Here is a 24641-nt window from a genome sequence, read left to right on the forward strand (position 1 = left end):
CAATACATCGAAAATAATAACCGATGTGGTTCTATGTCGTCTCAGAACTCAACCTTTGCTGCTGGTGGACAAAAGTCAAACTTCTATTTACTCTTCAGAGCGAGTCGATGTATCCGTCATGTGAACTGACTCGCTGAAGTCTTTCACTTGACTGGCTGTAATGATAGAAAATGTCACACAAACAAACTGCATTTGTCAGGACTCAAATATCCACTGTATTTTATTTCCAATATGTATTTTTAAAATGGTGCAAAATAAAGAATAAAAAAAGCGACGCAAAGCAAACACACAGCTGAGTTTGACCTGTTCCCTCATTGTGTCTCCAGGTAAGCCCGCTATCGCCCACAGAGACCTGAAGTCAAAGAACATCCTGGTGAAGAAGAACGGGACGTGCTGCATCGCTGACCTGGGTCTAGCTGTCCGACACGACTCTGCCACCGACACCATCGACATCGCTCCAAACCACAGAGTGGGAACCAAAAGGTAGATATTCACAGTTATTTCAGCAGGAGCGGGTTAGGGAAGTTCTTTGGCCTGTCTGCCTGTCTGCCTGTCTGTCTGTACGACACAAGCAGACTCTGCCTCGCTGTGTGGGCAGTTGCCGCGTTTGGTCTCGCTGCGTGACACGAGCTTCACTGCGAGTCACGGCAGTGAAGTGGGCTCGTAAATAAAGATGTTGGGCCGTTCGTGTGGCCACACTTACTCTTCAAGAGGTGACTCTATTTCAACTCTCAAGGTTATCTGGGTTTCAGCTGCACTACAGATAAGTCATTATAGACGACTATAGCGAGTCTTTGTCCAAGGACAAGGACATTTGAGAAGAAAAACATCTAAAGCACGTCTTAATGACGTGTTCAGAACATTCTGTTGGATGTTGTGCTCCGTTGTTTACTCTGCAGTCATCACAGGGAAGAGTGTCCCACAGTTTGAGCTCAGTCTGTTAAATTTAGCACATACTGATGCCTGTTAAGGGTCCGTCGCTGCACTCGTGAGTTCTACTCTCATTCAAAAAATGTGGGGTTCTATTACAAACTACATATCCTGATGTAAATACCTGGAACTAATAGTGTACACAGCTAAAATAAAGTCATTAGCCTCAGTCTTCTAATTCCTTTGGAGGAGTCTGTAAATGTGGAAATCAGCGGCTCTAATGTATTTTGTTCACAGTCAAAATGAGGCAAATAAAAGTATTTACAAGTACTCACTCTGGGCTAATCCTCAAATTGAAGTCACGTGGTATTGATGCATCCCGAGTTACAAGGTAACTACAGGTAAAAAGGGTAACATACAAATACAAGACTGCAGCGTCCTCCTCAGGTAACTGCAGCCAGGTGGCAACGAGTGGTGATGTCACACACAACAATCTGAACCTCCATTTTTAAGCTTCAAGATTCACAATTTGAGTTTAAGAGCTGAACCTGAGGTTCGAGACCATTCACTTCAGGATAATGTTTACTGTAGCTAGAAACCCAGCTGTTGAATGTAAGAATATAAGAGTCACCTCTGCTTCCATATGCATTAGATTCATGCGTTCAATGAGCGACTGAAGGTAAATGTGTGGCGACGTTAGCATCACAAGAACTTGTAACTTCCGTCCTGTAGAAACAGTAAAAACAACTTTTAATGTCAAGAGCGGTGATGAGCAGTATCAACACTGGTGTCTTCACAATACTCATCCCTTCATCAGTCTGTTATTCAGCGCTCAGCTGAAACGATGCAGGAGTGAGTTGATGAATAGTTAATTTAATGTCATACCTGACACCAACGTCAGTATCGCCTTTTTTTTTAATCTCATTTTTGCTGAGATGTGTGAGTGGAAAGATGCTCCCGTCTGCAGATAGTCCTGATCCTGCACACTCAAACAAGGCTCCGTCACCTTGTCGGGATCATTCAGAGATTCTTACCCACACAATGTCCCACAACCTCTGGTTGAATGTCTGAATGTCCAGATGTGCAGTTGACGTCTGAAAATGGCAGCACAGGATTAACATTCTATAAAACTGAATCAGAGATGAGATTACCAGATTACCGCAGGCTCATCTCTGATTCAGAGCTCATACTAATTTGCTGCTGCTGCCTCTAGACTGAGCAACTTCCACTTCATCTACTACGTCTCTATTTACTCCTCTGGCTTTAATGAATATTCAGATAAACCTCAACTGTTTTGTTAATTGATTAATTACCTTTGAAATGGTTGGGTTTTGTGGGTTTGTTTTTTTTCATGGTTCCTGAGATCAACAACAAACATTTGCATTGACAAACTTTAGTCGTGGATTATGTTGACAAAACTTTTAAGAGCGCTAATGTAGAGAAAGATCTGTTTCTGTGTTGACGTGTCTATCTGCAGGATTAGAGGAGGAGCGGTGCACTGAGGCCACAGCAGCTCCTCTTCCTCCCTACTGTGATAGCAGCACAGCCTTTTCTCCATTTTTGATCTTGTTTATGTCTTCCTCCCGCCTCCTTGTCTGTGCAGTGGTTTGATGCGGCGGCTGGATTTCTTTGCCACTATATCATGCAGTAAGCCTCGGGTCATTGGAGACACAAGCTCTGGCCTTGGTAGAAATCTGTGTTACATACTGATGATTTGAATTCAGTCGAGTTTTTAAACTTTCTATGTGTTTTTGTGAAATGTGCCTGGAATGTGTTTGTAGCATCAATCCTTTTGACGTTGCTGCTTTCTGACAGTTTAGATACTAAAGCATTGGCTCACGATGAGATTCCGCTGTTTATACATGGGACACTAACATTATATGATAATATAATATAATATTCCACGCTTCTTCTTCGTCTTCTTCTTCTTCTTCGTGCAGTTTGATCTCTTTTCTTTTTCTTTTTTTTTCACTCTGTTATCAGCAACTTAAACCTAGTTCACTCTGCACAGTTTTCAGCCTGATCATCAACTCTGCATGCAGGAAATTAAATCTGAGTCTGTGATTGATCACCGCCCCCCCAACCAATCAGAGAGCAGGACAGGGAGTGGAAAACTGTGATAAAAACTGAATGTATTGTATGTTTAAACCATCCATCACCATCACTCTCTTTTCCTTGAGTTACTAATCAATGCTTTGTGTTAAATCCAGTAAATCCACATTTACAGTTTGTGTTATTTGACTTTAACTTAGGAGGATGTTTGTTAAAGACAGTAACAGCTCGAGCTGAGCGTCATGTGCATCATGATGAAAAACACCTGAATCCTCTGTGTACTAATGGACAAAAACTAAACAAATACATCTAAAAAGAACAAAAACAACTTAGTATAGCAACAAATGAATGTTGTTTAGTGTCAATAACCAGAAGTCAGTCATAATAAGAACACATCATTGATATACTGAATGACTTTAGTAAAACACCAGGTTTAAATTGTAAAGACTAAACTCTAGTCACACTAGCTTTGACTGGGATGACCTCTTGACCCTCTCTGTTTTCCCCCAGTAGTATAAATAGCCAGCTTCACTTCACCTAAAAGAAAGAGTTTAAAAGTTGCCATTTGACTAAAACCTACATCTAGAACCTAGAATAAAAATAGAGGAAGTTTCATTAAAAAACACGAGTCAACAGGTTAAAAAGAAAAACACAGTCAGTCAGGAGACAAAAACATTGGAGGTGATTACACCGTGTCCAGGGTTTGTTATTGCTCTGCTCACTGTGTCTGTGCAGACTCTGGTCAGTCTATCACATCCATGTCTGCATTGTCATGAGAAGGTTTGATTAGAGCTGTGATGAAGAGCACATCCAGCAGGATGTCGTGAGTACCAAGAGCAGCTCCCTGTGATGTGATGTGATGAAATACACTCAGCAGTGCATTAGAAAAAGACCCTTTAAAGGTCCAATGTGTATTTGTGTGTATCGGACTTTTCTTGACCAGACCCCATCCAGGAAACTGGGAGCTGCGTGGTGCAGGAACAGCAGCAGCAGTTGTTTGGGGTGAAGTACTTGATTTTCTTGACTGAATCTCCAGGATTTTAGCAGTAGAATCCACTGAAACGTCTTCATGGTGTTCTCAGCTCTAGTCCAGTTGCATGAAGGTGTGTCACTTGTGCTCCGCCTCCTCCGTCGTGACATATAACGCATCACTCTGTGTGCAGCGTGAGAATATTGCCAAGGACATGAAAACAAAACACTGTTATACTGAGAAATCAGCATTGTGTAAACTTATTTGACGTTGGTGTGTATGTAGCAGACGCAGTGATAGCATTTTATCAGGTTTTCATAGTTCTAGTTCAGACTGAGCTGATATGTTTGAGGATGAACAAAGATCTCCAGGTTGCCATGGCTACTAGCTACTGTCACATCTGGTGCAGGAGCACAGAACATATCCAGCACTATTTGAACCTGCGACAGTTCGTACCTTTGCTCAGTGTTGTGTGAAGCATCAGAGAATGTAAGGAACTCTGTGAATCCTCACGCGTGCTGTTGTCAGTATTGTTGCTGCTCCAGGTTTCTGTGGACAGAGGTTGTTTTTTGCTGCGTGAAGGTAAAAAAAAAGACAAAAGAATCCTGTTCTGATCATACAGACTCTTTCCAGACTTTGCTTGTCCTGATAAATGCAGTGGGAGACTGTTCGGGTTCGATTCTTTCACGCCGCACTTTGATGTCCAGAATATCAGGGTAAGGGGCAGAGCCTGGCTTGAGTATTTATCTGGAGCTTTTCCTGCTGTGTCACCCGCTCTCTCTTTATGGATCACAACCCTTCAGACAGTTTCTGGAGCATGTCTGGACTTTTCTGCAGAAAACCTTCAGTGAAAGCCACTTATGTGAACATGGTTAAAGATGTTCTCCATGTTTCTTAAAACCTTTGTTTTGTTCAAACATTATCTTTATTAAAAGACTCCAGATTCCAATTCAAAGGTGATATTTTTTTTAACCCTGTTGTTAATAACATAATCATGCTTTGCTGAATTCCTCCAAGGTCTTTGGTTAATACTGCTGACGCTCGTTGTCTGAGTGATGTTTCTCTTTGTCTTGGTTTATCTGAAGCAGCAGGAGTTTGGTCATTCATCAGTTCTGCACCAATCGGTTCAGGAATTGATTTAGGTCTCTGCCTCTTTTGCCCAGAGCAAAAGATTTCCTCATTACACAGTTAAATCCTCCTCATCAGAGCTCATCAGGGTCTGAGTGTGCACCTCGTGACTGGAGTCCTGCAGAGTTTCAGTCATTCTTTGAGGTTTTTTGTGATTCAGTCTCTGATCAAACCAGGACAGCACAGCTGATCACAGTGGGACGCGACACATCACTACATCTGTCCTGTTGTCTTCAGAGGACTGCGTGGACCGAATGAACTGAACACCATGAGTTCAAAGTATAGATGGATGGATAATATTTTAATAGCATCTATTGTAACGTTTCTCTTAGTTTGTGAACATTTAAAACATTGAGTCTGTGCCTTATATTTATCTGAAGCTAATCTAATAGGATTCTTTAGTAGTCTGCATGAGAAGCATCTTCCCAAGGGCATGGCTGTGCGTACGGACTTGTCTTTACCAGTATCACAGACAGTGTGTAAATGCTGTGAGACAAGAGCGAGAGTGAGCGTGCACAATCTGCCTCTCCACATCTTAGGTCTACTCATTGTCTCTTTTGTAGACGTCATGTCAGCAGGTGACATCTGATGCCTGGAAGCTCAGCTGATTTAAACACTTTTACTCTGTAGGAAGAGGTCAGTTGATGATCAATGAGTACTAATAATTTATTGCATTGTAAATAATGCAATTGTAGTTTAAGTGTAAAATGTCAAATATGCACATTTGTCTCTAGTTTCTGGTCTTGACACTCTTTGAGTTTGACTCTTGTGTCTTAAGGTTCAATGTTAATGTTGACATGAAAGTGAGTCAAAGTGACTTCACTAAAGTTTTGGAAACGTTTCCCAGAAACAGGAAAAGGTCGAAACACCACCGCGGAGCGTTGTGTAAACTACTTAACAAACAAACATGTCTTCGTTCCACCGCTGTCTTGCGCTGTCATTCTGCGTTTGAAGATTGTTGGTCTGTTTACTTGTTGATTGTATACATTGTAAGGTAAACATGTTTGGATGCTTGAAGCTTCATTGTATTTTATTTTTCACAATAAGCATGCACCGAGCGTGTCTTTGGTGTAGCAGTGTTACAGCGCCACAGCTGAGGTGATGAAAACCAAAAATAAATGCATCACTATACAGTGAAAAACAACATAAACAGACAAAAATGAATGAAATAATAGAAATAAAGTGTGATTAAAACAAGCTTCTACTGTATATAACACGTGATTTATACGAGACAACATGGAAAGACTTCACTCAGTCAGTGGTTACACGTGGTCGGTTTGACAGAAATCATTGGAAACTGCAGAACAACTCATGAAATTCAATGTGTAGCTTGTTATTGAACTTCTCCATCAGTGTTCTGTATTAAAGGACAGTGTTTTGTTAACCTTTAAGAGTATCTGAGGATTAAAAGGCTTTTGAGGAACAGGATTTAAAAGGTAAGCAAGAGTGCAGACGTTTGCTGGGGTACTCCTGAGCAAGGTGTCTAACCCTCAGTGGCCCCTGGGTGCTGCTCGGTGGGAGGAAGGTTTCTAGTAGAGGAACTGATAAATGACTCATTTATTTATAACAATTTATAAAAGGCAACTGCTCCAGTTACTCGTTTCCGTCTTAAAGTGACTTCTTTTAGTCTAAATGTAGCTGAGTGTGGCGTCGCCGCTCTCCTCGCTCTTTCACTCTCTGCATATTGTTCAGGACGCTGTCTTTAGGAGGTTCAAAGGTCAAACTCTGCAAATAAGGGTTGTTTGTTGTTTGGGAAAAAGCCAAACCAGTTCCATGTAACGGAGGTGGACCAACTCAATCAAACGTTTGGTTGACTTTGGTGTCGCCAGTGATATAAAATCAAATCTGAAATTCTCTTTGTTGGTCGACTTTGTTTCCAGCTGTTTTTTTCCCTACTGCCTTTCGGGCTTCTGAAGTGTCTGAACGACTAACGATCCATTATCTGTGCTCTCAGGTACATGGCTCCAGAGGTCCTGGACGACTCCATAAACATGAAGCACTTTGAGTCTTTTAAGCGAGCGGACATCTATGCCATGGGTCTGGTCTTCTGGGAGATCGCCAGCCGCTGTTCTATGGGAGGTGAGGATTGCATGAGTGGAAGTGGAGGGCAGACGTCCAGTGAATGAGTGTGTGTGTATGACACATCACTGTCTGCATAGCTCAAGGAATGAACATTCTGTCTGTGTATTTTGGCCATTAAATGAGACGTTTTTCGAACCTTATTTTCTGGCAGGCATCCATGAGGACTACCAGCTGCCCTACTATGACCTGGTCCAGTCTGATCCATCAGTGGAGGAGATGAGGAAGGTGGTTTGTGAGCAGAAGCTTCGGCCCAACATTCCCAACCGCTGGCAGAGCTGTGAGGTAAGACCCCGAGTCTCAAACTCACTTTACACTTAGAGGATTCTTTAAATGTGGTGATGAAGTGACTGTTGCGGTTCTTTGGAGTGGGATTGGATGAAGTACGAGCATATTATTCATTATTATTTCATTATTATTCATCATGTCAGCCTTCTGCACTGAGAGTCAGACACACAGAGGCTTGCTGTCATTCAAACCATCGTTGCAGCAACTCAAGGTTAAACATATTTTAGACATTTAACAAAAGTCTCACGTAAAAAAAAAAATGGACACCTGCTTAAATCTACAAATGTGTTCACCACTTATTCTGACTTCAAACTGCAAACCACTCTGCTGCACCAGTGTCCATGAGCAATAACAAGGACACGGGAGGTCTCGTTTAGTCAGTTTGTATTTCTCAGGTTAATCAGAATGAAGGATTAGAATCACAAAACAACATGTTTGAACTTAGTGATGGAGGAACAACTCCTGTGTGCTGTGATGTAAAATCACTGCATTTCTCTATGGACTCTGGTGTGAGAGAATGAACTTTAAACTTTAGTATAAACAACAGCAAGATAAAGATAAAAGTGGTCGTCTCCTCCCACTTTATCCTCCACATGAGGGTTTGCGGCGGTGCTGGTGCCAATCCAAGTGGTGAACATGATCTTTTTAATTCATTTAACGTTGATGACGTAAGTAAGTGTAGATTTTCGTTGGTTGTTTTCAGTGAGAGTGAGTGTAGGTTCTGACTCGGTGCCTCGATCAAAGTCTCTTTGATAATAAAGACAAATAATAACAGAAGGAAGGAATTCCACTCATATTACAGCCCACAGTGTGTCAGTGAGTTTATCTCTTTTTTTAAAAAACACTGCATGAGATGAGTCTATGATTCACAGCATCATTATAGAGAGAGGTAACGATGGGAAGAGAGGAATCTGCTTTCAGTTCATACACAGCATCTGACTTTTCAAGCCCTGTATTTAAATAAAGCACTGTGTGCGTTTCTGTGTGTGGAACAAACACAAACACAAACACAAACTCTCTCGTCTTTCAAACATGGCAGGAGATTTCTATTCAGCAACAACTCTGAACCTCAGAGCCTCAGAGTCCTTCTCTATAACCACACACACACACACACACGCACACACACACACACACACACACACACACACACACACACACACACACACACACACACACCTACCTAATGTCCCCAGAGAAGAAGAAACCACTCAGGCTGCAGGAGCAGAAATACTGTGTGTGTGTGTGTGTGTGTGTGTGTGTGTGTGTGTGGTTTCAGGTTTAATAACTGTACTATAGACACAGAGCCACACATTTGTCTTATCGATTGCTGTTACTGTGTTAGCAGTCTTTCTGTCTGTCTGTCTGTCTGTCTGTCTGTCTGTCTGATTTGATTATGGGAGCTGGTGGTAAATATGGCTTAACTGAGCTGTGGAGAGTCAACAGGTCTTTTCCTTTGTCGTTTAACATTTTATTACAATGCTCCTCTGATGACACTTGTTTTTTTCATTATAATCACATCAAAAGCACGTCGACACACAGTGATGAGAAGTTTTGACCTCACTCTGAAGCTAAATACTGCGTAAGAAGCTTGTGTTAATCGTCTGCAGTGAAAAGGGATGGTTCAGGTTTTTTGGCCCAACATGGCTGCCAGTGGGACAAGTTTTTTTACTCAACATTGGTCAACAACCCATGTTTAAGCCGTTTCATGACCAATGGGAATGTTTTAATCCACATTTGATCCAGGATCAAGTGAGTCTAGATTACATCTGTTGTTTTTGTTTGTTTTAATCGGCTTTGGCTTCGATCAGCATTGATGGGAACTCCAAACTAAGGTCAATGTCTGCTGGGTAACATTTGTTTTCATTTCCAGTACAATGCTACGACATGCATTCATCTTTTTGCCTTTAGCATAGTTGTTAGCCTTGACTTTGTTTTCTTTTTATCAAACTTACATTTTACAACTCTACTTTATTAGCACCAACATTACCTCTGAGCTCCACTGTGTAGTTGTTTTCTTGGACAAAGGATGCTAAACATGGACTTATCTTAAACTCTACAATATCTTAAGAATATGTTCACTGTTCGACAGCTCAGACATTAAAGGGAAGTTTGTAAACCACTCACCCTCCCATACCAAAGTCCATGGAGCAAATGAGTCATTTAACATTACAGACAGCACATTGATGTCGTGCTGCCTTCATCAGTAAGATCAAATGGTTTTTTTAGATTCACCTCATTGACACAAAAGTAACACACAACAGTAGCTCTTTTGTCCCTGTGTGCGCGCACACACACAAACACACACACAAATCAGTCATGTTTTCATACAACAGTGATCCAGACTATAATAATCATACCCTCCCATCCATCCAGACAGACTAACAGGTTTAGTAAGCTGACACTGAAGCTCTAAATGGTCATTGACAGCTTCAGGATGAGCTTTAGTTTAAATTCTGTTCTGTCATTTCTGTTTGTGACTTCCTGCTCTCTTGATGTTTCTTTGTCTCTTCTTTTTTCTTTGTTGTTGCAAAAAAAATACAAATGTGACCTTTTTGCAAGAAATCTGAGCATAATTAGCTCCCAGTTTTGAGCTGGAGCACAGAGGTCGTTTCATCAGTGCCTGTCATGTGAAGTAATTGGCTTCCAAAAATAGCATGTTCTGCTTTTTGCTGCCTCGTAACTGGAAACAGTTGTGTTACGTTCAGACTGTACAATATCACACAGTAACACCTTGTTGTGTGTGCACAGCAGAATTAGTGCTGTTTGGCTCACTAGTGTTTTGTTTTAAATAAATTAAGTCTAAATACAACAAAACAAACACAAAAGGCATAACTTTGTGTGTCCTTCACAAAAAAGCCACTGCAGGTTCATTTTTGTCAGGTTTATTCGTAATAAATTCTATTACAGATTGACCAATATGGGCTTTTCTTTGGAGCAGCTCATGGTTTCTATGTGCTGCAGATTTTCTATTGTGAATATTTCTCCATATAACCTATAACAAATTATTTATTAAATAGCTCAACTTCAATAAACATTTTATTGTCTGCTCAGCAGTGCACTTATTTATTTCAGATAAAAATCATTCATAAACTAACTACTGAGTAACAATTATATTAACTTTGTCAAATAAACCTTTGGATTAAAAAATGAAGTTGAGAACAAAGATGTGTGAACTCACATGAAGTTAGAATTGGCTGATTAATTAAATAATAATGAGGATGAATATGTCTACCTGTAATTCATAGACATATGAATGTGTTACCAGTGCTGTGTTAATTCTGTAAGCACCTCGTCACAACATGCCATCCCAGCAGCGTCTGCTCTGTCACATTCACGCTGCAGCATGACAATGAGGCCAGAGATGCAGCTAGAATTGCAAACAATTGACTTTGGTGACGAGAAGAACAACAACAGATGGTTTGGCTCCCACACACGAGACTGAAGACGAGACTGAGGCGAGAGGACACACACAACAACCCCCACCTGCTAACGCCTGGAAAAACAGAGCAGTGGTGTAGTGAGGAGCACTGGTGCCGCTGTAAATGCACATCACTGCACACCACATATTCATTACATTCATTTTTCCTTTTAAATCATCAAATAACATCTGAGCTCCCTGTCATGACGGTACCTTCTGTAGAGAAGAGAAGAGAAGGGGAGGTGGTCGTACACTGGCCTAAACAACCAGTTGTGTCATGAGCATATGAACTCACTCGCTCTGCCCTCTGCGTGTACTCCATGTTTAACCCGAGCGTTGCTTTAGGGGCCACACGACACAACTCTGCGCTATAAAACTACCAAAATAGCTTTTTAACAGAGCGGAGGAGGCAGCATGTCAAATTGCAAATTGTCAAGTTCTATGCTGCAGCCAAGACCCTTAGTCTACAGGTGAAATTATTATTCATTTATTTTTCCACCTTATAGACAAACAGGTTCTGACAAACATCTAATGCCGGACGTGCATTACCTACTGTCACCTACCGTCACCTACTTTCACCTACTTTCACCTACCATCACCTACCGTCACCTACTGTCACCTACCAACCACACCTAACCTACCAGTCACCTGCTACTTTCACCTACCGTGTCACCTACTCACTACCATCACCTACTGTCACCTACTGTCACCTACCATCAACCTCACGTTACCTATTGTTACCTACCTCACCTACACCTACTGTGTCACCTGTCCTGTCTGTCTGTCCTGTCACCCCGTCACCTACTGTCACCTGTCACCTGCATCACCCTACTGTCACCTAATCACCTGTCACCTACCACACCTCACTGTCACCCACCGCTGTCACCTACCCCTCACCTACCCTCAGCTCACCTGCCACCTACCTGTGCTGTCACCTACCTGTCACCCACTGTCACCTGCTGTCACCTACCTCACCTGTCACCCTGCTCACCTACTGCACCTACCTGTCACCTGCTGCCTGCGTCACCTACCTGTCACCTCCACCCCGTCACCTACTGTCACCTACCACCTAGTCACCTACCTACCATCACCTACCATCACCTACTGTCACCTACTGTCACCTGTCACCTCACCACCTCTGTCACCTGTCACTCACCTACTGTCACCTACCTCACCTGTCACCATCACCTGTCACCTGTCACCTGTCACCTACCGTCACCTACTGTCACCACGGCACTTGTGTGACTGTGGTTACTGGATCATGTTGTTTGCTTCCACAAATGTATAACATGGTGCTAATCACCGTGGGTGGCCTGGCGATCCCTAGATACAGAAGAGAATAAATGTGCTCCATGTGAATAAATGTCAAATTTAATATGTGAGAGAAACACAATAGAAGGATTGTTTCAGGATAATTGTTTGTTTCCCTCACACAGCTGCACATGGTTCTTCTTACTAAATGTGATCAAATGAGGTTTATTTCAGGACATAGAACTGAGATCACTCTGCTGTTCACGTCATTCGCACCACAAAATCATTTTTGTGCTATTTTTGCATCCGTCACATGAGTGGCGATAGATTGTTTCAAGCTTTTTCTTTTTTTAAAGCGTCTCAGTTGATAAAACTACTGATGTTCTAAAAGCTCCAGGTGTGAATATGCAGAGATGACATGGTTTTGCTTCGTCTGACTGGACACAGACTTTAGTGAGAGAATCTCGATGCTGATTGGTTTTCTTGTTGTTGGTCAGCCTGGTCAAGTCCCCATAGGGTTAGGGTTAATATGTAAATAATTACATTCATGTATGGTTAGAATGAGATTAGGGTTCACTAGTCGGTAGTAGTTATGGTTGAGAATGAACCAACCAAGAAATGAATGTAAGTCCAAGGAATGTCCTCTGAAGTCTAGAGTGTGTGCGCGTGTGTGTGTGTGTGTGGTGTTTGGCACTAGTCCACCTGATGAATAGATGAGTGGAATGTGTTGGCTGATGGTTGTATTAATGAGCACTGTAGGAAGTTTCACAGGCTCTAGTTTCTCACCAGACAGACACAGTGACACACACACACACACACACACACACACACACACACACACACACACACACAGACACACACAGACACAGACAGACAGACATGTTGACTCATACATACCAGATGCTGTTTACAGACACACCAAGGGAGACATGAAGGCATTAGTGTAAACTCAGGCGTGCTTCAGTCTTTCATCCAAGTCTATTCATGGTGTCTCGCAGGAAGTTGCTGCTTAAGTGAGACAAGAGTAACGAGTCTGTTTTGTTCAGTGATTGTAACACAATATTACACAATAGTGTTTATACCGTCACTAGAAAAGCTGTGCTTACATGGAGGAGTGTTGTGGAGTTGTGTGTCTCTCAATCACGTGTTCCTCCTCTGTCACCCACATGTCCCTCTGTCTGTCCCTCCCTGTCGCTGCACACACACACACACACACACACACACACACACACACACACACACACACACACACACACATGTACAGTCAGACTCGTAAGTGCATGCTGCAGCTGGTCATAAAAGACGTTTGAAGTTAACAAGCGTGAAAATGTTGAGCGCATGTTGATGAAAGCACCTGCTCATACAGCAGGTTGTTTTCTTCTTCTGTTTCTGGGTGGAGTGGATCAGTGGTTAAGATCCTGGTCCCGTGCTCCCGTTCAATCAAAACCAAGGTATTGCCTTGTTTTCTTTTTTTTTGATCCCGGTGAGTCTTTGGTACTTTTACGTTTCTCACTCAACAGGAACGTGATCAGGACAAATAGGTTAATACATTTAAAGGTGGACCAAACAAATGATCGTTTTTATTTGGATGATACTGACTTCTGATTATCCAGCAAAGTGTCTGATTGGGATGCACAGCTGTAATTATATTAACCTCACAAACTCAGAGCAATCAAAGCTCTGTGCCCCCCATGTGATCTCTGGCGCCCCCCTAAGGGGAGCTTGGACCCTAGGTTGGGAACCATGGTGCTATATGACATGTAATGTAATGTAATGGTGTGCGTTACTCGCGGGCACAGTTACCAGCACAGTTGGGACCCATACCCTCCCAGTTGAAAGACGACTCACTCCACCACTGAGCCACCTTTGCGCCTTTAGTTGATGCTGATGTTGCTAAGAAAACAATTCATTATTATCATATTGCAGTGTTTCACTTGTGCCTGTCACCATGAGGATGCAGTGATGGCGCAGCCCATACACACACACACACACAGTAACAATGATAACAGTGTAGTTATTATTAATAACTTGGTAAAGAGCGTTATTGTACAGTGTCTTATGTCACATGTTATAACCAAATTATTACTTGGCGTTACAATAGAAACAAGATGGATTTATTGTAATATTACTACTGTAACTGATATAATAACACAATTATGAGCACGTTGTTATTGTGCTGCAGTCAAACACTGTCATGTGTGACAGGAGAGAGCAGGCACAGTGGGCGGAGTCATTCAAAAGTGTCTTCAGGTTGAAAGTGGATGGTGAGTGAGTGAGTGAGTGAGTGAGATAATGCTTGAGTTCAATTCCATTCAGTTTTATATGTATAGCACCATCATGGAGAGCAGAGAAACTGTGGTTGCTGGGGACAGTGGACGGTCGTGCAAGTTCACATCTGTCCAATCACATCAGAGATTCCTCTTCTGGATGATGATGATGATGATGATGATGATGATGATGTGAGGAAGTCATATTCATGTTCCTCTCCTCTCCTCAGGCTCTGCGTGTGATGGCAAAGATAATGAGGGAGTGTTGGTACGCCAACGGCGCCGCCCGACTCACCGCGCTGCGAATCAAGAAAACTCTGTCCCAGCTGAGCCAACAGGAGGGAATCCAGATGTAGACACCGCTCCCCCGCACACACACACACACACACACACGCGCACACACACGTGCACACACACTGACTGGCATCCATATCCTTAGCATTAATGCATTACTATTGTCAATATTATTCAGCGAGTGTTCCTCCCGTTTATTTTGAAGGGGCTTGTGCTCTTTTCTTCCTCTGTCATTTCATCCATTTACAAACTGCTGAATCCTGCACCTGGAACTCAGGAACCATCTGTGTATGTTTGTTGCACCAGGCTGACGTGCTCACATGAACGGATAAATAGATGAACGGATGAGGAGTGGGTGTTTCTGAAGGGGATCAAAGAGGCATTAATGGAAGCTTGTGCTCATTTTCTGCCGCGTTACTCTCCTACATCCATCTCATGAAGTCTGTCAGAAGCTACTTAAGACAACTGGTGTGTCGTCATCCCTCGGGCGTCAGGTGAACTGAGGTCCAGACAGGAAGCTGGAAAACAACCCGGGTGCTTGACTCTCATCTCCTCACACCTTCATCACCACCTCTTTATCAGTGCATTAGCATTTCAGTCTGCACTTCAGAGGGTTAAGCTGCTCTCCGGTGGGGATGCACTTCGCTAGTTTACATTTTTGAATAATTCAGTGATGAAAGGCTCCAGTTTCCAGACTGTGAGAAAAACTGGATGAAAAATGCAAAGTGTTCATTTTGATGGGATCCAGGCAGCGTTGTTCTGCACAGAACACGGAGGCTCATACAAACGTGACCTCTCTCGATGTCTTTAACATTAGGTTTTAAAACTCAAAATCGACGTTTCAGCCGAGACAATTCTCTACGTTTCCATCAAAACTGTCCCGATAAGTTGAATCTTGTGATTTTCCATCATCTTTGTTTTTCTCAAGCAAATTTAAGCGTTAAAACCAGATTTGATGAGAATAATATTTAGAATTTAGTGGCATTTTGTGTCTTCTTCTGACTTTACATGTGAAAGTTCTCCAGCTGATGGTTTCAGTGAGTTCTAACGGCACATGTTTTGCTCTGAACATCCACCTCCATGCTTGTATCGGCCTCTGTGATGCTGCTCCATTCCTCTCCCTGGAGACCGTAAACAATTACGCGAGCATTAGTGATGTGACGGCGTCTGCAGCCCCACTCTGGAGACGTTCTGCAGCAGCAGCAGCAGCAGCAGCACTGAAGCAGGGACCTGGGGTCGTGGGTCAGTGTGTACACTGGCCTGTCGGCTTCACACACACACTTACACACACACACACACACACATCAGCCTCATGTAGTCAGTTTTGCACCTGTTTTTCATGTGTTACTGTTGTATTTCCCCGACTGCCGTCATGTTGTCAGGGAGGCAGACAGGTCACTTTAATTTATTGTTTAGTTTTTATTCTTTGCTTGTGCTGGCAGGGGAACCTTTTTGCAAAACTAAACTGGACATAATGACCTCATTCATTGTTGGCAAACATGCTGCAACATACAGAAGAGAAATCTGTGTATTTTCTATACTCTGCTAAACCAACAACAACAACAACAACAACAACAACAACAACAATCAGCTGCCACCATGCCTTCCAAGCCAGCTGTTACCGGAAAGTGCCAGTGCTTTAAAACCCCGCCTCCTCTCATGTCGGCTGCCGCGGCGTGTGCGCTGTCACATGTATGCGGCGCTGAGCTTGTGCGCGTGTTATCTCCCTCATCTGGAAGCAGCAAGCTCGTACTATGCACACAACAGGATGTAGGGACGGAAGGCGAGAAGGGACGCGCACTGTGCACCGCAGCACCCACAACCCAGCAGCCGACTCTCTGGTGCCATTGTTCCAGCCTGCCCCCCCTCAGCCCCTCCCCCGACCACCTCAGCAGCAGCAGCAACTCATTGTACAGCTTCTCCTCTCAGCGGACCGGCTCTCTCTGAGCTCCAGCACCTCAAACTGTGTTCAGTCAGAAAAAAGCCGCGACACAAAGACTTGTAAGCATTACTGTTGTTGCCCTATAAATGTAAATTCAGATTTCTGTTGTCTCACGTGTTTTGGACATGCAGCTGCAGCCGTTCAAGTGTTTTCTTCTCTCTGCGATAATCAACAAAACATCAGTGAGGTACATTCATTTAAATATAGCAAACAGATATTTACTAAGCCATAGGTTTTCCAGGTTGCTCATCTTTTCTTTTCTTTTCTTTCTTTTTTTTGTGGCAAGTGCTTTTTCTTTTTACTACTAGAATGTACATTTATGAAAAAAAAGCATCAAATAGACATTTTTGTCATTTCAGCTTAGCAAGCCTTAAGGGACCAACGCAAAAGAGTCAGGATCTGCTCTTCAGTTTTTTTCCTGTTATTTTTTATACATATATATATATATATATATATAAATACATATCATAGGAATCATTATATGTATATACATATGTATAATTGATTACTATGGTAAAAGGTAGTGTCACATTTTTACGTAAAAGACTAAAAAAAAGACGTATGTAGCATCTGATTTAAGTTTGTTTCATGTGTTAAATGTTCATGCATCTAAACCCACTCTCACTGACTGTGACTGCGATCCATCAAAAGCACTTTCTCTCAGTTCACAGGACAAAAACTAAAAGCTTAATTCAACGCAGTTAAAAGTATGGAAAGTATTAAAGAGAATCTGTCGTTGACACGTCCACTAGATGATCAGACAGTGCTGAACTGAACTCAAGAAAACCCACCGTTGTTGAGCAATAAGTGCACTTCTGAACCACAGCGGGGTTTACCTGTGTGGCGGTTTGGACGTGGTCCAGTCCGGTTGGTTTTTCTGTGCTGCTGCATCATCCACCTCGCTGTTCAAGCAGAGGTGAGAGCTGCCGTTGGATGTAAATACTCTCAGATTACCCAGATTACCTGAATCTGATCATTCTGTGCCATGTTGTTCCGGCACGTCGTCATTCGCTCAGTGTTGCAGCCACAGTTTGTGAGTCGGTCCACGAGCAGCAGCAGCAGCAGCAGCAGCAGCAGCAGAATCATGAGGACCATGTTCTTACCCAGTCCCAAAATGCATTCAGCCATTCTTTTATTTTTGTGTAGAAAGCTGAGACGAGAGCAAAGTGATGGAAAGTTCTCCACAAAACCCCGCAGTGATGACCTTAAAGCAACTGATGATGCAATAACAACAAAACAAAGTCTCCATTTTTGTCAAATTGATTCAGAAGTTCAGGACAAAGTATCAAATGTATGTCCTGAGTGACGGTGACAGTGACTCAAACATCAAACACAGCAGATAATAAGAAGTAACGAGATGATACCAGAGACTAATGTCATTTTACAGGAACATGTTTGAGAGTTGGTGACATCTATAGGTGAGACGGCAGATTGCAACATCTACACGATTTCTCCACTCATTATCAAACTTATCAGGAAATGGCTCCACTGCGCCTCCTGCTGGTCTCGCACCTGCCTGACAACCTTGTCAATCTGTCAGATTTGTGTTTCCTCTGATGTGTGCTGAAGATTTTCCACTGAAGAAAACTCAGTTGGAATTTAGTTGTTGGTGCATTTGGAGAAAGAAATGAGAGAAGTCTGTTGTGAGTGGGAGGAGCCTGGAAAGGCACAGCTGGATCAGCAGATGGACAAGTGTTCTGTCTGAGGGTAAATGATACTGAGAGCCACTGCACATGAGTCCACTCTGGAGACAGTCTGTGAAGTTCTGTCAGAACAGTCGTGGTGTGATGGCCGTGCCGCTGTTCTCTAATCTGGTAGATTATTAGACCAAGTGATAACAGGACAAACAGAACCTGCTTTCACACTGACGGAGTTTGAAGACCGACATTTTCCATCTGTGACTTTTGATGCAATAACTGTCCAAAAACACCGATGCAGACTTGGTTGAGTCCGTGTAACCTCAGCAGGTCAGAGAGTCACGAGAGACCGCTTTATCCTCCACCAGAGGGTCGCGGGGGGGCGATCGGGCGATAGGGCGATAGGCGGGGTACACCCTGGACAGTCGTGGTGAAAAGTGCTTGGAATAATAACTTTTGAACATTGAACAGCTGCTGGGCGGGTGATTGACCGGTAACCTGCACCTCGGTACCACTGTCGGTTTGGCCCCTCCCTCTTGCCTCAGGTTGGCTAGTGCAGAACGCTGTCGCACCAACGTGAGTTCCACTGGTAACCGCACACGTCCAACTCTGTGATAAACAGATGAGGGTGAACTAAAACATCCCATAGCCTCTGATATATATCACTTCCTGTCTATATTGCATCATCAGTTGCTGCAGGTTTTCGTCAGTGATTTAGTTGCTTAAAAAAACAAAACGTGACTTGATGTCGTTGTGTACCGAAGAATTCTTCTGTTGTCGGAGTTATGACATCAGCAGTGATGTCATAACTCCGACGTGTCATTTGAAGAATGCAAAGTGGGCATTGCTGCTACGTTCAGTAGAAAAAGGGTGACAAGACTATGCTGAATTTCATGTTAAATGTGTGTTAATCGTGGGCCAACTGGGTCCTGCTGGGGAAAACCAGGGCCAAGTATTGACCTTTGTAAGCCATGTGGCTGTGGGCAGCAGGGTTTGGGGTTGCGGAGGTTTGTCGGTGGTGTTAAAACTCTCTAAGAATCCCTTTAAGTTAGCCCTGGCTGGTGTGCCTGGTGCCTGTAGTGGGACTGAGACTGTACAGTATGTGTATTCCATTAGCAGTGTCATTCTCTGGGACATAAGCAACAGCAAAAGCTCAACTCAACACCTCTGTTATGCCTCGACTAGAACAACCTTCATTCTGTCTTAAAGTCACCAGCAGCCTTGTACTTTTTCCTTTTCAAAACCCAAGATGACTTAACTTTCAAAAAAGAAGTGTTTTCTACAGCACGACTCGCCCTTTGATTCTCTCTTGCCTTTCTCTCTTTTCATTCCATGTTTGTAATTGACACACGAGGGCCACACGAGGGCCACACGAGGGCCACACTTCACTCGGAGCGATGAACCGAGTGTTGATAGCGGCCCACACTCACAGACGCCAGCGTTTGGCCCGCAGCACTTCTTGAGATTAGCGACGGATAATGAGAGAAAAGAGCTGTTGGGAGCTTTTTGGGAAGGTTCGGGTCAAAGTTCAGACAAATCCAAACAGCAATTTGGTTTTTCAGAGGTCTCATCCTTTCAGAACTAAATTAGAAAACTAAAGCGTGGGTGAAACTCTCAAAACCATAGACTTCTGCCAACACTCAAGTCCTGATTCTAATGTGGATCCTCACTCACATCTTACCTGTTCATAAGAATCCGCACAACGATTCCTTTTATCTTGAGAAGTACCTCCTGTATCTGATCTGCTTGATTCAAATTCTCGTTAAAGTCAAACTAACAAACCAGATGGTGGAGGACACGCAGGTTTGTCTTCCTGTAATAACAATGAAATTTTGCTTCATAATACGTTTTGAAATATCAAACTAAACTCTAAACTTTCTATTCTTCGGAAATAAACACACCTCAGGAGAGAAAACAGAAAAACAGGTCAAACTAAATAAGCTCTGAGTTCTCGTCGTCTTCTCTGGTGACATTTGCACATTGGAGTGATTTTGGTGGAGAAACTCAAACGCGTGAGCTGTTATCACCACATTTATACAACTGTCGCATCATTGAACGCGGGGTTCACACACCGGCGCCGGTCGTTCCTTTAATTGTCTCCAAGCGAACGTGTGAAAGGATGTTTTTCCTCCGTCGATTCGTGGATTCCAGACCTGGTGGTTTTCTTTTTCCTAAGCTGCCCCAGCACCTGCTCTCGGTGAGGCTTAGCTCGCCTCATGGGACTCATGGGTTCATCACAGATGGAGGTTGTGGACTGGAGCAGCAGCAGCGTGTCTCCGTGGTTTAGTGACTCAAACCCTGACGGGAGAGTTGGTCGGGTCTGGTTGAATATGCAGGGAGGGAAGACACGAACTATGCCAGCAGCTCTACCGCTCCAAACCACGCACTGAGAAATCCCCACAGCTGTGAATGTATCCCACGTCTCAGAGTCAACAACCAGTACGAGCACAACCTGCAGCGCTCGGCCCAAAGGTCATGGCGGGAACCGGTCCGTTTCCATGTCTCTTTCCTCTCGTTATGCAAAGAGTGGGGCAGTCATGTCCGCCCGCTCAGTCCCACTGGATCACACAGGTTCCCACGGCCTAACTATGCCAGGATGATCCACACACTGTGATCAGGTCTGTGGTTGTCCTCCAGCCTTTCACAGACCTGCTGTGTCTCCACTGACCAGAACCAGGTTCCAGTGCAGTCCAGACTCTCAGCTGACGCGGAGAGCGGGTTTGAGTCACTAAAGCTCCGGCCCACGCGCTCCGCTCCAGAGTTTCCTCCTCTGTGGCGAGACGACAGTCGTAAAAGCTTTATCACGTTTTATTTGGTGCCTAAGTTTGACAGGACTTGTGTTAACTGTTCACCGCAAACAAAATGCATTGAAGTGGACGTCTGCATCACCTGCTTTACAGACGTCTTTAAAAAAGACAAGCGAGATTAACGTATTAAAAAGGTCACTTAATCCAAAAGAAAATACCTCCTTTTAAAGACCAATGTGTTTTACCTCACTGTATATATCGATTCTTGATTTGTTTACTCCATGTTTGCAATTTATCTTTTATCTCTTTTATTTCTATGAAATGCTTAAAAAAGTTGAAGAGAATATGTTTTCTTTCTTTTCAATGGTACTTTTATTTGTCAAATGGCATTGTGTTGTGTTTGTGTTTGTGCCTGAGCAGTATCTCTGTGTATGACCTGTGGGTTGTGTTCCGCGTGAGCTGTACAGTCAAAGCGCTTTACAAATGTCCGGAAAAAAAGAAGAAAAAACAATGAAGAAAAAATGCCTTGTTTGATATTTTCTTTTTGTTTCATGAAAAACAAAAAAAGGGTGAGAGTGGAGGTGAAGGGGGAGGAGACGCGACGCGACGCGAGGGGAGGGACTGAACACCACGACAGTCGCCCCGGATGAACTGTTGATCCCTCCTCTCCCCTCGACCATCTTGTATTTCTAAAACATGTTATAATCTTGACTTTTTTATATAGTGTGTACAGATGAATGAGAGATCAGCATAGGAACTAGAGGATTGACACTCGTGTTAACTTCTAACATAGCTGGAGTAGAAAACGGTGTGAATAAAGAAACAAGGTTTCACTACAACGTCCGTCTCTGTTTGTTTTCTTGACTGATTCATTTTTTATAAGATGTTTTTACGAGTTTTCTTTGCCTGTTTTTGGACACAACTGCGTGTGGAATTGTACCCGAGTCACTGCAACTTTGTTGCCTCCTTGACTGATTCATGTGATATGTACACACACACACACGCATACATTCTTTTTTTTACCCCAATGAGTTGATTTTAAGTTGAATACTCTGCTACGTCGAGTATTTAGTCGATGTCTTCTCGGCATAGCGTGAACAAGTTATTCAACAACGAGCGCGGCTGCTGCATGGAGAGTGATAGACAGTTCGATATCCTAACTTCATTACGAGCGACACTGGATTCCGTTGTCTCCTCTGAAAAGGAAGCACAAACTGCACAAACAACAACAACAACAACAACAACATACGTTAGACAGGATGTGGAGCTGCACCAGTCAGGAGGAGTGAGGAGGAGTCCGACTTCACTTAGCCTGGAGGGAAAATCTGACTGTACGAGATCACAGGCTTAAATTTAATTAAACCCTAACTTAAAAACCACCCCGGACCCAGATGTTCTGGCTAATTATTTTCTTATATCCTAGAAGAAGCTGTAGCAAACCAATTATTATTTTGACTTTTATTGTTTGGAATGTTTTATTTTCTATTTTCCATTTTAACGAGACACAGCACAGAAAATACATAAACATGGCTCCACATCCCTCCGCTGTCTCACCTGCATACAAACACTGAGGCCAAACTCAAGGAGGAGGTAATACTACAAAATAGTATACAGATATATGAATAAATACAACAGTACAAGAGGCAATGTAAATAATCCCGGTTTATTCAGACAACTAATCAACGTCAGATCTTCAGAAAAGAGTCACGTGATGATCTTTTCAAGTGGGACGCAGCTGTTTATTTCACTGTAGCTGAGGAATGAACAAACTCTATCTAGAAACCTCATCTGGAAGTAAAACACGAGTGCAAAATAACACTTTTATAATAACACTCCACACATTTTATATTCTCATGTAAGTTTCTCCATAGAAAACCTTGAATCTTTCACAGTATTCACAGATTTTCTAGTTTGGGCAACTTAATATGAGATAAAATGCATTTGTTGTTGTTGTTGAAGTTTTTAGTAGAACGTGGGGAGGAGCCTTTCGAGTCACATGACGTCGGTGTGTTTCTCTGTGTTGGTGAGAGTCAGCTGACAAACTACAACCGTTGTCACGTGACAGTAAATGTTTTAAAAAAAAAAACGATCTTGATTACCCAGAATCCATTACACATCAATTCACATGATGCATCACAGCAGTTTCCAGTAATGCGATAATAACATATTTCAAATGAGTTTGAATATATTAATACTGTGTAATTCAATGTAAAATAATATAAATGTGTAGAAACCGGAGCAGCGTCAGAGGTCAGAGGTCAGAGGTCACGCTGACCCTGCTGTGACCCTCACATCGACACTGTACGACACAGTCTCTGCCGTTCACTTCATTTGTCAAACACTGCCCCCTGGTGTGTGTTGATGGCTGTTTAGAGTGAGAATGAATCTTTCTCTCTGTATTGATTCCTGTGACACTGACTAACCTTTGGCTAATGCATCACTTTGTCAGAGGAAGTGAGCGAGTAAAGGTCACTGTGAGGTCGCAGCACGCACACGCACACGCACACGCACACTTTTTTACTTTCAATATTTAAGTACATTACTAATGCTTTGTCATACTGTAATTATTAGACATGTTACATTTGACTGGATGTTGATTTTGCTTTAATTTTGCTGTTACATTTATCATGAAAATGTCAAACATTCACTGGTCGAGAGTGAACAGACGACACAGAGAAAACCTGTGCACTGAATGTAAAACCATGAAGGTGAATCCAGTCTTTCTTTGAATGACAGTGAATCGATTTGTCTCGTCCTCAGCTTTATTTTATTATTCAGGAGGACACAGTGTAACTTTTTAATTCAGCATTAAACTACTCCTCAGTCGTTATTTCATTTGGAAGTTTTCTTTCAAAGATTACACAATTCAAGTTTTTTAAAGGCAGCATTTAAAGAAAAGAGCAGAAGAACTCGCGCGCACTCGTTTATCTACGTTCTCCACGGACTTTGGCACTCGTGCAAAAGAAGCTCAGGTAATTTAACACATTGAACAAAACTCCTTAACTAAAGTAACAAGCAGTGACACAGTAGCAAGAATATGGAAGATTATGTATCACAGCACCATTTTCTTACTGAGTCTACACCAGTGAGAGCTTCATTATGTCTATTTACTTTTCAATAGATGATGATTACAGTCAATCAGCATCTCTCTTCTCCTCCTCTTTCCATTGTGTTTTGTGTTTTTAAATGTCGCTGTGTTTCGTCTGTTTACCTCCTCACTCGCTCGCCCACATCAACCCCCATAGAGACAATCTGCATCTGCAGGTGCTGCCGGTGCTGCCGGTGCTGCCGGTCTACTGACGCCTGCTTTTAACAGAGTTAACAACAACTTCATTCACCACAAGTGAAAAACATTAGAATTTACTGTTAGTAAAAGTGAGTTAGTGCTTTAGTGTTTAACAGTTTAATAAGAATTCTGAACATATTCTTTAAATACTGTAGATATTTTATTTGATGTATCAATTTTATAAGGCATGTGTGTGTGTGTGTGTGTGTGTGCAGAGGGAATGAAAGGTCAGCAGCAAAAATAGTAAATTAATACAGTGAATCATCCAGTGATGTTGCTGCTGCTGCTGCTGCTGCTGCTGCTGCTGCTGCTGCTGCTGCTGCTGCTGCTGCTGCTGCTGCTGCTGCTGCTGCTGCACTGCAGTTGTGTGCTGCCATGTTCTATAGGAGCCTCTGAGCTCAGCACTGCAGCA

General features: G+C 42.8%; 1 protein-coding gene across 1 annotated transcript in view; it reads left to right on the forward strand.

Annotated features, from left to right (window-relative positions):
• The window catches only part of tgfbr1b (transforming growth factor, beta receptor 1 b), a 47890-nt gene extending 33211 nt beyond the window's left edge, over positions 1-14679 (forward strand). Inside the window, exons 6-9 of the mRNA XM_044024519.1 lie at positions 327-483; positions 6975-7099; positions 7254-7384; positions 14554-14679. Of these exons, the coding sequence (XP_043880454.1) occupies positions 327-483; positions 6975-7099; positions 7254-7384; positions 14554-14679 (539 nt within the window). The remainder of the gene's footprint in view (positions 1-326; positions 484-6974; positions 7100-7253; positions 7385-14553) is intronic.
• Positions 14680-24641: the final 9962 nt, after the last annotated feature.

Source organism: Solea senegalensis, linkage group LG1, assembly GCF_019176455.1.
Source record: "Solea senegalensis isolate Sse05_10M linkage group LG1, IFAPA_SoseM_1, whole genome shotgun sequence".
NCBI classification, from domain to species: Eukaryota; Metazoa; Chordata; class Actinopteri; order Pleuronectiformes; family Soleidae; genus Solea; species Solea senegalensis.